This window comes from Sinocyclocheilus anshuiensis, unplaced genomic scaffold (assembly GCF_001515605.1).
Source record: "Sinocyclocheilus anshuiensis isolate Anshui unplaced genomic scaffold, SAMN03320099.WGS_v1.1 scaffold279, whole genome shotgun sequence".
In the NCBI taxonomy this organism is placed as follows: Eukaryota; Metazoa; Chordata; class Actinopteri; order Cypriniformes; family Cyprinidae; genus Sinocyclocheilus; species Sinocyclocheilus anshuiensis.
The window spans coordinates 376808-394398 of record NW_015549591.1 but is presented as its reverse complement, the minus strand read 5'-3'; the positions used below and the strand labels follow the sequence as shown (position 1 = coordinate 394398).

Sequence of the window (17591 nt, the reverse complement as noted above, 5' to 3'; positions counted from 1 at the left end):
CTTTGCTTTCAAATGGCTTGTAAAAGTGCCGTGCGCATTTTACTTTCACTTTCAAATTAGCAGCAATTGAATTGCCGCAATTCGGCGTCAAGCAATAGTTCGTTTGAGTTTTCCCTCTTTTCCTCAGATTTCTTGGCTTTCAAATAGCTTGAAAAAGCGCCATGCACATTTTACTTTCACTTTCAAATTAGCGGCATTGATTCAATTCAAGCAACAACAACGTCAAACTCAGAATAACAAATTACTTAGGCTATACAAAGTTTAAATAGGTATATAAAACTGAAAATCAGCAAACATTGTGGAACCAAATAAATAAGAAACATAGAACATTTATTAGCAAAACGAATAAGAAAGCTTGGAGGCACGGCATATACACCTTGATGTAAAATAAAATAAATAAAATACACAAAGTTTAAATAGGTATATAAAACAAAAAATCAGCAAACACTGTGGAACCAAATTTAAAAAGTGTCTGTCCTCTAACCGAACTAGGCTAAAATATTTTTGTTACTATAAAAAAAATCAAAACGACAGTGGGGGTTGGTGACGTAACCCAGTGTTGCGGTATAACCGAAAACACCATCTATCGCAGCAAGCCTAATAAGATCATTGTAACAATGACTTCTTTCTGAATAAAAGTATGCATTTCTTCCACATAAAAAGTCAACTTTTGGACAGAAATGTATATTAATAAACTTAAAACTTAAGTATAAACTTAAGTGGTAGAGGATATGTAGAATTTCAAATTTTTTGCGGTTTGAAATCTGCAGAGCTCTGTGGGCGAAGGTTTCGTGTGGGCCTGTTTATAAAGCAGTTTGGGCTCCTTAGCATTTTTCTTTCTGTGGAGTCATTCTCTTATTGCTATGGTAACATCATAGAAACAAAAGCTATAGCTGCATATGTTGAGAATTAAATATTTATTTTCTGTGGAAATTGTGAGTCATCTTTTTTTTCTTCATTTTTTTGTGGAAGCTTTTTGGATTATCACACTTACTAGTCAGGTGGCATGGCGATTGTGCTGCTACTTTGAGATCGGTGGGTTATCACTCTAAACCATTTAAGCGTGTCACATTTTTGCATGTTTGTGACATGCCAGAGCGAATGGTTTCAGTTCAGCTTTCTGTCTATAGACTGAGGAAGCTTGTTCTCCTTAATATGCAGTGATTGTTTTGCTGGCTTCAGCCATGTGATGTTTTTAAAGCTTATTTTCACGTACGTCAGGGAAAGAAAGCATGACATCCTGCTTTGCATCTGGCTCGTCCCACTATGCCATGTGTCTGGTGTCTGTAGTGTCCGAAACAATCCTCTCTAACGACCCAAGACTGAACTCTCTGAAATTTCAGCCGCAGCCCATTTCCACAAACACACGCAGCTGCTGTTGTTTCCAGATGTACAACACCACCTAGTGGCTTTCTCATTGATACACACGGTTTGTCTGTCAGGTTTATGAGTGTTTCTTCAAACTATGGCCTCTTTGGGTCCTCTTGAGAAAGCAAATTTTCCTTTAAACACACCTTTCACCCTCTGACGACTAATTTAATTTAATTTGTCCACTAACAATGCCCCTCGTGTCAGTTATGTACTGTGTTACGTACTTTCTGCTGTGGAACATAAAAGAAGATAGTTTGAGAAATGTTGTATGCAATGTAAGTCAGTGGTAACCAAAACTATTTGGTTATTCTCGTTCTTCAAAACGAGATTACGGTTTGTAATGACATGAGAGTGAGTAAATGATTTTCATTTCAACTATCCCATTAAATAATAATTTTACACTTTTTGTATATTTGGACAAAATTACAGCTTGATTGGAAATGACGCACATTAAAAAATGATCCCGTTCACAAGTGATATTTACCTTGATTTTACTTTTTCATCACGTCTCATGTGTCTTAGCATTAGTTAGTTTGGTCAGTTAACTATTTTAGTTAGTTTATTAAGTTAGTTTTGTTTAGTTCATCATTTATCGTCATTTATATCCAGTTAGTAATTTTAGTGCGTGAAACCTATTTCAATTAGTTACCATGGCAACATTTCTCATTTTTGTTTAGTTCAAGTTTTTTGTCTAATATTTATTCTTTTTTTTAATTTCAGATTTATTTAATTTAAAATGAAAATATTTTTTAATTAAAAATGTTTTTTTCTCTTATTTTATTTATTTCATTTAACATTTAAAAAAATTTTTTTAATCGTTTTTGTTTTAGCTAACAATAACTCCACTTTGCAGCCAAATATAATAACTTTTGGGGGAAAAGCTCTTGCAAAATGTTGGTTGTTGTGGAAATGATGCCACAAATTGATAAATCATTGTACAAAATAAATATTTAATTGGTTTAGGTTTATTTAATTATTTTTTTAGATCATGTTTGTTTAAAATATGTAATTATTAATATTATTTGTCTTTAATGGATTTTCTTTGCATTTAATGGATTACTGGGTGACAAGGGTAAAACAATAAAATATGCTGAAAAGTTTGAAAATCTAGTTTGAAAAGTAGCATAAATAAACAAAACCATGGTAAAAATATAAAATATTAATAAAAATAAACTTAGAAAACATCTGTTAATTAAAAAAACGACAACAACAACCCCTAACTGTAGCTGAAAACTCCATATAGACTCCTCTAGTTGTAAAAGGTATGTTCAGCTTGGTAACATGCCTTTCTTCTTCTCTCTCCCCTTCTCTTTATCTTTCTCACAGCAGGTTTTGTTCAGCGCAGGATTTCGAGTGAATACAGCCGAGCGAGTGCAGCGGAGGACGCAGCAGAGCCGTCACCATGTGCATTTGACAAATAACCGGTAATTGTAATCTGTGTGTCTGTCTGAACTCTTGTGCTGCAGCCTTTTGGCAAATGAAAGCATTTGTGCTGCTGTTACTTGCTGTATTTGTGTGTGATGATGGCTGAATTCGAGCTGTGATTAGGATTAGTCTGCAGTTTGGCAGTGCCGTGAAGTCAGTCAAACTCTCTGCAACACCTGTTACAAACTCTAAAACACACACACACACACACACACACACACACACACACACAGATACTAATGGCTCCGTAGCACCTGTTCACTCTCCGAGCAAAACACACCCACATGCTGTCATTGTCAGTCCCATTACTGTCTGAACACCTGCTTTTGTTTCACGTGTAACCAAATGCTGACGGCAGTGTGTTGATAGTGAAGCCCACAGTCATAGTGTTTATTGACGTCGCTGAGCACATTGTTCTTTGGAAGTAGTGTACTACAGTTACATCGCTTCACTAAAACTTTAGATTAACAACACACCCACAACTTAACAACACCTGTGTGGTTTAGAGGTGAGGAATGTGTTAAGCATTGTTAATTTTAAATCGTTCTATGGTGTGACAAACAACTCAACAGCACTTGTGGAATATTGTTGATTAGAACAAAAATCTATTTTGATTTAAAAAAGCAAAAATCTGGATTACAGTGCACTTATAATGGAAGAGATTGGGGCCAATCTATAAACATAAAATGCTCATTGTTTCAGCTGTGTAACTGCAACACTTGAACAATAAATTGTGATGCCTAAAACCTTACAATAACCATAAAAATGATGAAAATAAATTACAAATAATCAAATAATGCTCTAGTTTGAAAATGAAATGTTGCCACAAATTGATATAATTTTCACACAGATTGATATGAATAATTTTCACACAAATTATGTTGAATTAGTTATTTATTTACTGTTATGTTTTTATTAATATTTTAAATTGGCTTTTATTTTTATATATTTTCAGCTTCCATTTTAATTGTACTTTTTTTTTTTTTTTTTTAGAATTGTATGTACTTTTGTCATTTTGTCACATTGATTTTTTTTTAAAGTATTGCTGTTTAGATTTAATTTATTTTTATTTCAATTTGAGTTTTGTTAATTTGTATTAAACATTTTTTAAATCTTTTTTTTAAACCATTAAAATAATCGTCAAAATGACAAGAAGAATTGTACAGCTCAAAAAACAAACATTAACAGAAAAAAACATGTTTTTATATAACAATATTCTTAACATTTCTGTTCTTAAACACGCCAAAAATTGGGCCCATTTATGATGATTTATTTGTACTGGACCTGGAATATTCTTTTTAAAAGTGCAAATGTTCCATGTAGTTATAAAAGCTGCATGCATAGTAAGCAAAAAAACTATCTATTTAAAATGCTTTTAGATGGAGTTTAGAATGTCATCTGTCTGAAAAAGTAAATTATCTGTGAGTTTGATGCTAATTGACTTAAAAACAAACGTAAATCTTGACCCGAGTCGTCTCAGAGCATTATAAATCTTTTTTTTCCATCCAAAATCCCTGGCCAAAACGACTCTGAGAGGCTCTAAGACGAGGATTTGCTGATGCACTTGACTGGAAAGCATTGCTAAAACATCGCTAAAGCCGCTATAAATCCACAGTCAGGAGCTTCATACAAATAAAGGAAAGATCATAACTGCACCGTCCCATGAGAGGTTGTGTAACTAAAATCACTGCAGGACTCTAGACCACAGAGAAAGAGCATTTTCCAGAAGAAAATTACTGTCTGTCTCACTCTCAACTGCTGGATGAATGTGCTGTTGATGAATGAGAGAGGAGGCTAAACTGGACCTTTCTGGCATAAATGAGAATCATTATGTTTGATGCTAATGAAAAACAATATTTCAACACAATCTTTTCCAAGCACTGAAGTGGGAGTACTATAGTTTTGGGTAGGTTTATGGAGCCCGTGGATCTGAGCAGCTTGCAGTCATTTAGAAAACACTGTACTTTTACCAGTTTTGTGCATTTAGGAATCACCAAAGCCAAAATCCAGGCCTGAACTCACCTGTAATGCGTGGGTGTGTGTGTGTGTGTGTGTGTGTGTGTGTGTGTGTGTGTGTGTGCAGGGGGCCATACAGGCGAGCTGAGAGGATGACGATGGTGAGTGAGCTCCATAGTGTCTGATGGTTTGGTAATAATGGACGTCCCCAATGGCCAGCCCATCATCTCCACCTTCACGACCCCGGCCTCAGAGGTCAGGAAACACACAAATTAAACACGTGCTGTTTACCTGCTTCACCCTGCATGTTTTATAAAGTAATCAAATGATAAAAACCTCCTTTCACTCATTTGTGTGTTTTCGTCTTTCGCCTATCCTGTCATTGTTTCCTCCAGAGGAGCAGCAGTTCTGAGTCCCTCAGTGAGAAGGGCCCCTCAGAGCTCAAGAGTTTTGACGCTGTGGTGTTCGACGTGCTGAAGGTCACGCCAGAGGAATATGCAGTAAGTCAAACTTCCCCCGGTGTGCGTGAGGCCTTTTGTGTTTTGTATTCGCACACTTTTCACTTTTCATTCACCCAGATTAAGCAGGCATATTGAATGGGGGAAAAACAGGTTTTCCTTATTTTCTTGCCCATAGCTGATCACATGCCTGTTTCTAAAAGATAACAACATACCGATTTGAATACGCAACACAAGGCAGTTTTTCTTTTTTTCTTCACTGAATTTGTAATGCAAATCATTTATAAATCTGTTGTCGCCAAGAGAAGCTTTAAGGTCTCTGTGCTGTTTCTCATCAGTATAAAATCTCTATAGTTTAGTTCAGGGGTCTCCAAACTCTCTCCTGGAGGGCCGGTGTCCTGCAGAGTTTAGCTCCAACCCCAATCAAACACACCTGACCAGCTAATCTAGCTCTTACTAGGCATAGAAACTTCCAGGCAGGTGTGTTGAAGCAAGTTGGAGCTAAACTCTGCAGGACACCGGCCCTCCAGGAGCGAGTTTGGAGACCCCTAATTTAGTTTAACGTTTAATGCAAAGAAATTAAGACAGCCATAAATACTGGTATTGTAATTTAACTGTTGTTCTGTAAACGAAAATTATTGTTGTTGTTCTTATAAAGAAATATATTACTATTGCAATAATACTATTGTACTGTAAAATAATAAAAAATAGAGTATGAATAATAATAATAATATGTATTGTTGTTATTATGAATAAATACCTTTTATTTTACAGTACAGTGATATTATTGCCAAAGTAATATTTATTTGCTGATTTAAAAAAGTTATAATTTAAGTGAAACTAAAATATTATTTTTGAATAATTATTATAAAAATATAATAATTATAATATTTATTATTATTAGTAGTAGTAGTATTAATTGTTTTTATTTTACAGTACAATATTACTGCAATTATTATTATGCTGTTGTTGTAGTTATTATATAGTCATACTGAAGGTGGAAACTGATTTTTTTCTTTTTTTGTTTCTTTTTTTGTCCTTCACTGCTAACATGCCCGAAAATTTAACTCAGAAATTAAAATGTTCTAAAAGAAAATAACAGCTTACTGGTTTGAAAAGACATGATGGAGAGTTAATAATTACATAATTGTCATTTTTTGGTAAATTATTCATTTAGCATCCTCCAATGTTGTCCAATCGTAAGTAGACGCTGCCAAATGTGATTTTTGATCCAATCCATCCCAGACACTATGATTAAGGTGCCCAATAAAGTCCTCTGTGATATAAACTACTCAAAAGAGAAGGAGGGTGATCACCCACAAAAATGTTCCTGTATCTTGTGATTTGTAGCAATGGCCTGGTAACAGGTGTAAATGGAGCCAAAGAAACCTTAGAAAAACACATGGAAAACAGAAAGAGATATGAGCACAGAGAGAGAGTAGTAAATACTTCAGTACAGTTTCAGTAATAATGAATGATTATTTGGCTGACGATTGTGCAGGCAGCGAGTTTAAATTAAACACCAGAATCTGAGCAGGGCTATCAAGCTCTCCTTTCTCTGGTAATACAAGGACTCTGTTTCAAATGAAACTCCCAGCTGAACTCTCTTCTGAACTTGAGGAAAAGATACACAGCTGCTTGTTGACTCATACTTGCTTTAAAGGGATAGTTCACCCAAAAATGAAAATTTGATGTTTATCTGCTTACCCCCAGGGTATCCAAGATGTAGGTGACTTTGTTTCTTCAGTAGAATACAAACGGAGATTTTTAACACAAACCGTTGCAGTCTGTCAGTCTTATAATGGAAGTGAATGGGAATCACGGCTTTGAGAGTAAAAAAAACATACACAAACAAAACCAAATTAAACCATGCGGCTCGTGACGATACATTGATGTGTAAAGACACGAAACGATCGGTCTGTGCAAGAAACTGAACAGTATTTATATCGTTTTTTACCTCTGATTCACCGCAATGTCCGAACTGTCTCAACAGCCGGCGCATGACATCGTCGTCGTCTTCGTGCTTTATGGCGGATCGCAGACTTATAAGTGCATTACCGCCACCTATCTCTCAAATGGACCATTGACACTCCTAATTGAGATTGTAAATAGAGTGTCAATGGTCCATTTGAGAGATAGGTGGCGGTAGTAGTAGGTAGGTAGCCCTGGGGGTAAGCAGATAAACATCAAATTTTCATTTTTGGGTGAACTATCCCTTTAATCAAGCCGCGATCTGTGGCGAATCACTCGCAGCTGGAGAACTGACTTGATTTTAGCATTTTATTTCTTCCTGTAGTCTGCTTATAATGTTACTCAACGTTTCTTGCACCACAAACATTCGTAATGAGTTTTTCATGATCATTTACTGCTTTCTTTATGATCCTCAAAATTAAATCACTGTTTTTGCTACTGTACCTTTTAGACTTCTTCACGTAGATGATCTGGATTATGATTGGCTAATCTCGTCACGTGACGAAAGGCGTTGTTCACACTAACGATTATTTAATACGAGTCAAATTATTAAGCAGGGCTGTATATCTCACTGATTTGATTCAGTTCTGACTTCCAGGCTCTCGATTCGCTTTGATTTTGATTCGATTTAAGGGGCGATGGGCAGAAAAACATAACACCAGACTGCCTGGAGAAAGTTACCCACTAAAGCATTTATTTTTTAAGAGAGTGGAGAACATTTACAGAATTTAGAGTGGCGTAATCCATCTTGTGAAACCAATGAGTCACAGAAAGCTGTGTGTGGTCGACACTCGTGATCTGCAAACCGATTCAACGCCATCTGCAGTGAACATTTTCACACTTCCAGTGATTAAAAACATCAGTTTCTGATTCCCCCCCCCTCAATATCACATTTATCAAATAAAAATTGTAATTTAATCTGTAACATTTTTTTTTTGCATGCCCGTTTCTGCCACGGAAAAAAAAAGAATAATTATGACTGTCTATCTCACCATTCAGATTTGTATTTATTTATTTATTTTATTATTTTTATAATTTTTATTGCATTTTTGAGGAAAAAAAAGTAAGAATTGTGAGATATGAACTCAAAATTCTGACTTTTATGTCTCGCAATTCTGAATTTCTTTTTCTTAATTCTGAGTTTACATATTGCAATTCTGTTTTTGATTTTTATTTCTGCCATGAAATAAAGAATAAAAAGATAATTGTGACTTCTTATCTCACAATTCTGACACATTTTCTCACAATTGCAAGTTTCTATTCAAATTCTAACTTTATATCTCACAATTCTGACTTTTCGTCTCAGATTTCTTAGAATAAACATCAGTATTGTAAGATATAAACTTGCAATTGTGAGAAAAAAGTCAGAATTTTGAGATAAAATAATCACAATCACCTTTTTAAATTAATTTATTTTTTAATCCTGTAGTGGAAATAATCTTCTGTGATTTTTTTTCTTCTTCCAGCCTAATGCTGAATACTAAAATAGTGTTAATATGTAAATGTGGGTGATTTTTAGCATCAGTTACTGTCAGCTTTATAATAATGAAAAACCTGAGCTGCTACGAAAGGCAAAATTAGATTGTAAATACTAGTCAGATGTCCAAAACCAAGCAAAGCTTTTATTAGCTGTGCAATATGTGACATATCTGATAGTGTCGCCAGGGGACGCTCTCTGTGTTTCTAACCCCAGTATGCGAGTAAATGCACTGACCTGATTCTGCACACGCCTGCTTGAACGTGTCTTTATCTGGGGTACAGAGTTTCTTTCTGTGCTTTATTTATTTATGGCCCAACCCATTAACCTATATACAGTACATCATCCCAGTCCCAGTCTCAAGCCTGTGCTGAAGTGTGTTTTATTTATGTGCACACACACTCTCCACACGCACAACGTTCATGCATCACTGGAAAATGTCTTGTGAATGGCAACTGAGCAGTGGACAGAAGATGATATATTATTCATGTGTCTGTTAGAGTGTGTAGACCATTCACACGCTCTCATGTTATGGTGGATAGTGAAGTCGACACTGAGTCTTGTTTCAAATAAGCCCATAAATACAGAAACTCTCCTGTATTTCACAACATCTCAAAGATAACATCTCTGTCACTTCTAGTAAAAAACAGTACAGAAAAATTCCTAAGTGAAATACTTTCCTCTTAAAACCCATTAAAAATGGGTGCCAACAGTGTCATATAAAACATATAAAGTTTTATGTTGTGTGCTGATCTGTCATCTGTGCTGTCCTGCAGGGTCAGATCACTCTCATGGATGCTCCAGTGTTCAAAGCCATCCAACCTGAGGTAAGTCTATTGTTCATGATAGCACTGTGCTAACTTATGCACAGTGTCCAAATGTTACACTTTGCCACTCCTTCCAGTTGCAGGTGAAAAAAGAAAATTGGCTGTGCATGGGAAAAAAAATTAGACCATGAAATGAGAGTTTGCATTGTTTTTATTAATATCATTGTTATTGTTGTTTTATTATTATCATTGTTTATATATATAAATATAGCGTGTATAGTATAGTATATGTAGTATGTTTCTGATTATGATGGAGTTATTTTTGATGTGTATATATATGTATATTTTATTGTTATTTTTATAAAACATTGAAATGAGTCATGTATGATATGTATATTTAAATTTTATTATTTATTTTAGTGCTGGGCAACGATTAATCGCGAATAATCGCGTCCAAAATAAAAGTTTTTGTTTATATAGTATATGTGTGTTTACTGTGTATATTTATTATGTGTATACATAAATACACACACCTACGGTATATATTTAAAAAATATTTACATGTATATATTTATATTCATATAATTTATATTATATATATATATATTTAATATATAAACAATATATTTTTCTTAAATATATGCATGCATATGTGTGTAATTATATATGCATAATAAATATACACAGTACACACACATATATTATGTAAACAAAAACTTTTATTTTGGATGTGATCATTCGCGATTAATCGTTGCCCAGCACTAATTCATTCATTTATTTATTTCTAAATACATTTGCTCTCCTACAATTACAGTCAATTCCCGATGGACAAAATCATGGACAAAAACTCTTTCCTTTTTTTTCCCCTTTTTCCCCTCGTTCAATAGACTTTCTCACTCTGATATAGAAAAAAAGTTGGTCACAGTTTCCATTTCATGTTGACTTTAAAGTGTTGTCACATTAGAGACAGAAAAAAGAATAGATAAACCACTGATGGTAAAACCGTTCGCTTAGGGGAAGTTGTTGGAACATAGCAGATGTGCAAGTTGCAGCAGAAGCTTTTTTTTTTTTGGTAGCTGGTTATGGTTATTATTTGAATTGCTCACTTCACAAAGGTGAGGTCAAGACTGCTCAAAACATGATGTTGCTATTACTAACACAGTTAGCAGCCAACTGGTGAGTAACTTTTTATTTACACGTCAAAGGCATTTTTTTCTCTTTTAGTGCAGAATGTTTATTTTGGTCAGGGTTTTATGAAGTCCCAGACCAAATTTGTTTGCGTGTGCAAATGTTTCCTTGGTTAAACTAGCTGAAAGCCATTGTTTTGTGTGATTCCTGTGTGACGGACTCACAGGGCTGTCGCTGACTGAAATATCATACTCGCACTGTCAGCCGTACACAGTGTGTTTAATTTGGACAAGTCCAATGAAACCAGCCACTAATAACAAAATAGGCTGTGATATTTAGACCTGGTTTACAGTGGGTACGGAAAGTATTCAGACCCCCTTAAATTTTCAGTTTTTCTTTTTTAATAAATCTGCAAAAATGTCAACGATTCTGTGTTTTTCTGTCAATGTGGGGTGCTGTGTGTACATTAATGAGGAAAAAAAATTAACTTAAATGATTTTAGCAAATGGCTGCAATATAACAAAGAGTGAAAAATTTAAGGGGGTCTGAATACTTTCCGTACCCACTGTATGTGTGGTCCAGGGTTTCCCAGCAGAGGGCAGTAAGAGCACACTGAAATGTTTCTGTTCTTCACGCTCTTCATCCACAGCTTCCATTGGACTGAGTAAAAATAACACCCACACACACACCAGATTAAATATTACACTGAAATATTTTTTTTCTTAACATTATTCAGCCGTTTTTTTTTTTTTCAAATTATTGAAATATTTGTGACAAACAGCACATTATAAAACGGATAGTTCCGGTCCTTGATTCTGATTGGTAGGGCTGGGAATCGATTCCAAAAAGAATCGATTCCTCGATTCCGAGGCGTTGGAAATAGAGTCGATCCCAAAGGTTGGAATTGATTCCATTAAGGGGAATCGATTCCTCAATCAGAGCCTTTTTCAGTTCAACAAAGCTTATCTTAGGGATGGGCGATACCACTTATTTTGTTTTCGATACGATACCGATATTTTTCAAGGCAGTATCGTTGATACCGATACGATACTTCTGAACTAAACTTTTAAATGATGAAATTTATTAAATTATTAAATTACTAAGAGTAAAATGGGTAATGATAACCACTTAACTTTATGTTTAAAACACATTTTAACATTCAATACGGCTTAATTTTAATTTGTTAGGTTATATTTTTGTTTACACATGGTTCAAATGTGTGTTTTGTTTACACATGATTCAAATCTACAAATACTACAGTTGAACTGTGGTCACTTTAGTAAAACCATGGTTCATTATCATAAGGGGCTGCCAGTGACCGGCTGTTGCAGCCATAAAATGCAATTTTTTTGTTCTGACAGTGTATGATTTCTATTAACATTACAGAATAGAACATGATCTATATTATCTTTCAACGTTTTTTGATTTTTTTAAATTCAATACGTAGATCAGTGGCCGAGAGCGCATCTGATTGACAGATAAACCACAAGCTCTATCGGTTATTGATAATATTCTGGTTATTTTGTTTCAGTAAAACGCATGTCCCTGCTGAGATGTGGGCTAGCGACTAATTTCACGGGCAAAGCAGTCAAAATTACAGTTTACGTATTGTAATTTATTTATTTTTTTTACAAATAAAGCTTCATATTATGAGAAGGATACATTCTACGACCTATCCTGCAGTCATCATGGTGAGATTAGGTTCCTTTAATCTAAAAAAACAAGAATCGAAAAGTATCGATATTTTTAGTTTGAGTATTGATACTTTCGATATATCGATACTTAGGATCGATACGCCCATCCCTAGCTTATCTATGGGTGCCTCTCAAATGGAAGGCTGCATCCTAAGAAGCCAGAACCAGGAATCGGACTCGATTCCAAAAATTTCGGAATCGAACGGCCCTACTGATTGGTTGAGCCAAGTTCGAAGCTGTTGTAAATTACTCTACAAACATACACCTTTGTTTACATTTGGGTGTTGCAACCACTTTGTTGGAACCACAACCGTTTCTGAGGAACTACATTGTTTAGCGGAAGAATAATGTTTTTATTAATATCATTACACTTTATTTGCTCTGTTTTATTTTGTGAAACCTTACTACGTATATGTTTTATAAAAGCAATAAGCCCCGTGAAGCCGTGGTCCGGCTTCTTGGGGCTTATTGCTTTATTTCATTACGGCATAAGCATTATTTCGCTAGCAGCATTATACTCAAGATGAGTCAGCCTCCATCGCTCAATAAAATGGCATCTGCCGCAAAAACATAAAAATTCATAATAATTTTGTTTCAGATATGTTTGCCTTAGTGGATAAATAGATTGTTCACACAAAAACTCTAAATAAAAATTCTGTAATTTACTCACCCTCATATCGTCTCAAACATGCATGACTTTCTTCTGTTGAACATAAAAGAAGATACTCTAAAAAATGTTTTATTTAAAAAAAAAAATTATTTTGTAAAATGCAAAATAAAGGTGACCAATACGGTTTGATTATCAACATTCTACAAACTATCTTACTAAAATGATGATGAGTAAATGATGACAGACTTTTCATTTTTGGGTGAACTATCCTTTTGAATGTGAAGAATATTACACGTGATGGCACATGGAGGGGGAAAAACTCTGTGATAAATGTCTATGATAGACCTGGCGACCGAAGCTTCTGTAGAAGAAACCCGCAGCTATATAGAGTACCAAATAAATGACTGTGGTTATTTTGCTTATTGACATCTGGGCCTTGGTCTCCACTCACTGCCCTCCATGTCGTCCTCCCTCTCTGCTCTTTGAACGATTTATTAGTGCATGCATGTTTTATCCACTGTCTGTAAGGCTGGGCTTTCAGCCACACAGACTGTGATTTATAAAGCATTTGATGAGGCTACCACACATTGAATACTAATGTAGCGTTTGGGTTTTTTTTCTGACTGTAAGAGACAAAATCATGACGACTGAGGGTGGGAACTAAATGTTATGTGATTTGTTTAATGCGTTTGTGGGAAATTATTGTGTCTGGTATTAATTTTTTTGTCATTATTTATGGTAATTACAGTAAACTGTGTGATTAGGTCTACCGTTTTCTGTCGTTGAACGGTTTGATTATGCAGCGGCGTTATTTGGCTTTGAGCAGTTTTTTGGATGCTTGCTTGGAGAGGAGAGGAGAGGAGAGGAGAGGGTGAAAATGCAGGTCGCCTCTTTGGAAAGATAAGGGTCTGGTTCTCTGGAAGACAATACAGAACTAACCTCTGATTTTCAAAATGTCTGGGATTGATTTAGCCAAGCAGTTTAGCCAACATGCGTATCATTCGACAAATTATGTTTATAGATGATGGTTCTTTCAATTTTCTGGATCAGATCTGGCTTTCTGTCTCGTTTTGTGTGTATCTGGCAGTTTTAGTATTCTGTGGAAGGGATTTGTTGAAGGATTATTTGCGCTTTTTTTGAATCTGGCAGCACATCCATTTGTGTCGTTGTGTAACATGAGAGTAAAAGGCAGAGGGTGACGTGATATGAATGTGAATGGCAGGCTACTGCTTTATCATGCACTGTTGTTTCTGATATTACACATTGTAAAGTTAGTAGTGTCAGGACAAAAGGTAGTGTAGATTCTTATTTTGACAAAAAAAAAAAATTGTTGTTCTGGTGATGGCTGGGTTTAATTAAAAGATATTCAAAAGTTTGAATTATAAAATTTTATGCCTGTAGTCAGAAGATGTTCTCACTAATAATGTTCAGATTGAGTGTGTACAGTAGACCCGTCCATATGCAGCATGATCCTGTATGGCAGCAATATGAGCTCCTGGCTGTAATGCAGACCAGAGGCTTTTGTACATGCGTTAAAACACTAAAACTTCATGAAATGTCTTTTAGAGTGATGTGTAAAATGACGTAACTTTTTCCAGCCTACATGCATGCAAACATCTCCGGTCTGTTCTCTGTACCACCCCATTACCTGTTCTTTACAGGCACTTATAAGCACGCTCTGACCCACAGTGCCCTGGTGGAATGGAGAGGTTTGTTTGATTTGAGTGGAATAATGCAATTATATCAGTGAACTGGCAGTCCTGCCTGTTTTTATTTTCTATGTTATTATTGGTTTACTTTAATGAATTGTTTTTATCAGCTCTGCAAATGTTTCTAAAGATTTTTTGATGAAGTAGCTGTATAGAAGCAGCTCGTGTTTCAGTAGACGTTGTTAGACTCATCGTAACAGAAGGGTCGACAGCAGTTCATTGAGTTTTCTATTGTCTGTGTGTTTTTGTGACAGTGAGTGTGTTTCTTTGCAGGGGAGGTTAGTTGTCTATGAGGCTGTGGAAGCAGGAGAGATTTCGAGCTCTGCTGAACTGAAATTAAGTGTGTGTGAGAGTGAGCGTTAAAGAAGCAGAAGTGGTTCTTTGTTATTCAGTAGCATCTTCAATCTGAAGGTCACTTGGCCGCCTCACCGTCGGTGTGCAAAAATGAGAAATGTGTTTATAAGAACCAAAAAAAGAAAAATAATGGGATTTTTTTTTTTTAAAGAAAGGGTTCACCCAACAAATGTTTTAAACATTTGCTGTTCCAAACCGGTTTGCATTTTTTTTTTCTTTTTTCTGTGGAACAGAAACATAGATATTTTCAAGAATGCACAGGCTGCTCTTTTCAATAGAATAAAAGCATAGAGGCTCTAAATAGACATCACAAAAACATTAAAGTGGTTCATATGACTCATGCACTATATTGCACATATTCTGAAGCCATGCTTGCTCTAGCTTTGTGAGTAATGGCGTTATTTTTGTATTATATATACAGTATATATACTCTGTCAGTGTTTATCAGTATTTTAATTTTTATATGTATTTTTATATTAATGTGTAATATTTTTAATAGATTTGTTATATATATATATATATATATATATATATATGTGTGTGTGTGTGTGTGTGTGTTAAATTTCAGTTTAAGTTGTAAAAAGTGTATTGCTTTAGTCATTTTTATTTGTTAGAACTTGCCTATATGTAGTAGTTGCCAATATTTCTAATTTGAAGTATATATTTATTTATAATTTATATTTAATTTTAATTTTAGTTTAGTTAAGAATAACAACACTGGTAAGGAACAGGCTGGAAGATTTTCTGGAAGAAGTCCTGAAAGTTAACAAAGAGAATTCAATCAAACAAATGAGACAAAAATATAAGCTTATATACAAAAATTGATTGAGAAAAATGACCCAGTGTTACGTATCTGTGAGTGGCAAAAGTATGTGAATCTTTGCTTTCAGTATCTGGTGTGACCCCCTTTTGCAGTAATAACTGCAGCTAAACATTTCTTCTATATAAAATTAAACTGAACTGAAAATCTTCAACTTTCAAATCTCATTTAATTCAAATATTATTTTATATTATCTGGGTATCAGCCGTAACATAAAAATGTTTATCAGCATTCCTAATGAAAACTTGCTGGATGAAGACATGTAAAGCCTGGTTTCAATATTAATTATGCCACAATATATACAGAAATACTTTTATGGAGGTTTTTGTCATTTTTATTTTACCTTTATTCTATGAAAAAGAGCAGCTTGGACACCTTGTCCTTTTTGTGTTCCACTGAAATAAAGTCATATGGGTTTGGAATGACATGAGGGTGAGAAACTGATGACACAACTTTTATTTTTGAATGAACTATCCCTTTAACTTTTATGTGGTAGAGATGCTGATTTTAATTTAGCCTTTGATAACCTGTGGTTTTCTTTTCTAGGATTGCCTCAGGAGACGCTTCCATTGGCTTTGAAGGATAATAGATCAGCATCTTTAATCAATTTGGTTGCACAGAGCCACATGAATGGTGCACATGTATGTTTAATTGTAAAACTGTCCCTGTTAGTTGCACTGTAATGCGTCTGTAAGCATTAACAGAGGAACCAGTGGGTTTCTCTGGCCTTCATGGCTATGACGCACATTGTCGTTCAGTCTGGCCCGTTTTGGCTGCGACGGAGCAACATGTTGCATACGTACTATCGTGAAGAATGCTGGTAGGGTCTCGGAAAAGACCACTGCAGACACACGTGTGCCAATTATAATCTAGCTGCACAGATCACATGGCAGTCAGCCCGACACATGGATATGATACATAACATGAGAGATTATGTTAAAACCAGCACTCTGTCTTCATGTTCTGCTATAAAGGAAATGCAAAAAACATGGTCAAGGGCCCAGCAATCCTGAAAACCATAAGGTTTTCACATTACAAGAAATGGATATTTGTCTGTGATATGCTACACGTTTTCATATACATTTCTGCTAAGACACTTTTTTTTATGCACTTGCTCTGTTGTTTTAATGACCAATTCACTACAAAATTGTGGGGGAAAAGAATTAGGATAATTAGTTTGTTTTTTTCCATAAGTTTATTTCGAATACTATTCTTCTATGATGTATTTTTATAATAGGCCTAATTTGTTTGGGATGTTTCCTGACAAAATAATGAGAATAAAATTAAATTAAAATTTGCTGAAAATGTACTCACCCTCAGACCAGTAAAAAATGTAGGTTGTTTCGTCATCTGAACAGATTTGGAGAAATGTAGCATTACATCACTTGCTCACCAATGGATCCTCTGCAGTGAATGGGTGCCGTCAGCATGAGAGCCAAACAGTGGATAAAAACATCACAATAATCCACAAGTAATCCACACGACTCCAGTCCATCAGTTAATGTATTGTGAAGTGAAAATCTGTGTGTTTGTGAGAAACAACCCATCAAGATATTTTTATCTAAAAACCATTGTCCATAATCCATAACATTGCATTCTCCCGTGAAAAAGTCATCTCGTCTGAATCAGGAGAGAAATATGCACCAATCAAGCACCATTTACAAGCAAAAACAATCTAAAACAGTTAACTTATATGTTTGTGGATTTTAATGTGAGAGAACTCAGTTCCTAAGACATTAACTGATGGACTGGAGTGGTGTGGATTACTTGTGGATTATTGTGATATTTTCATCAGCTGTTTGGACTCTCATTCTGACGGCACCCATTCACTGCAGAGGATCCATTGGTGAG

At 35.1% G+C, this 17591-nt stretch overlaps 1 protein-coding gene across 4 annotated transcripts in view; it reads left to right on the top strand.

The window, feature by feature from the left end:
• Positions 1–17591, top strand: part of ralgps2 (Ral GEF with PH domain and SH3 binding motif 2) — a 146812-nt gene that overhangs the window by 56033 nt on the left and 73188 nt on the right. For 3 of the 4 annotated variants that reach the window (XM_016446633.1, XM_016446635.1, XM_016446636.1), the window contains exons 2-5: positions 2701–2795; positions 4880–5007; positions 5148–5252; positions 9435–9485. In XM_016446633.1, the coding sequence (XP_016302119.1) occupies positions 4951–5007; positions 5148–5252; positions 9435–9485 (213 nt within the window). In that variant the 5' untranslated portion in view covers positions 2701–2795; positions 4880–4950. Of the gene's footprint in view, positions 1–2697; positions 2796–4879; positions 5008–5147; positions 5253–9434; positions 9486–17591 lie in introns of all 4 variants that reach the window. The other variant, XM_016446634.1, reaches the window with a different exon arrangement.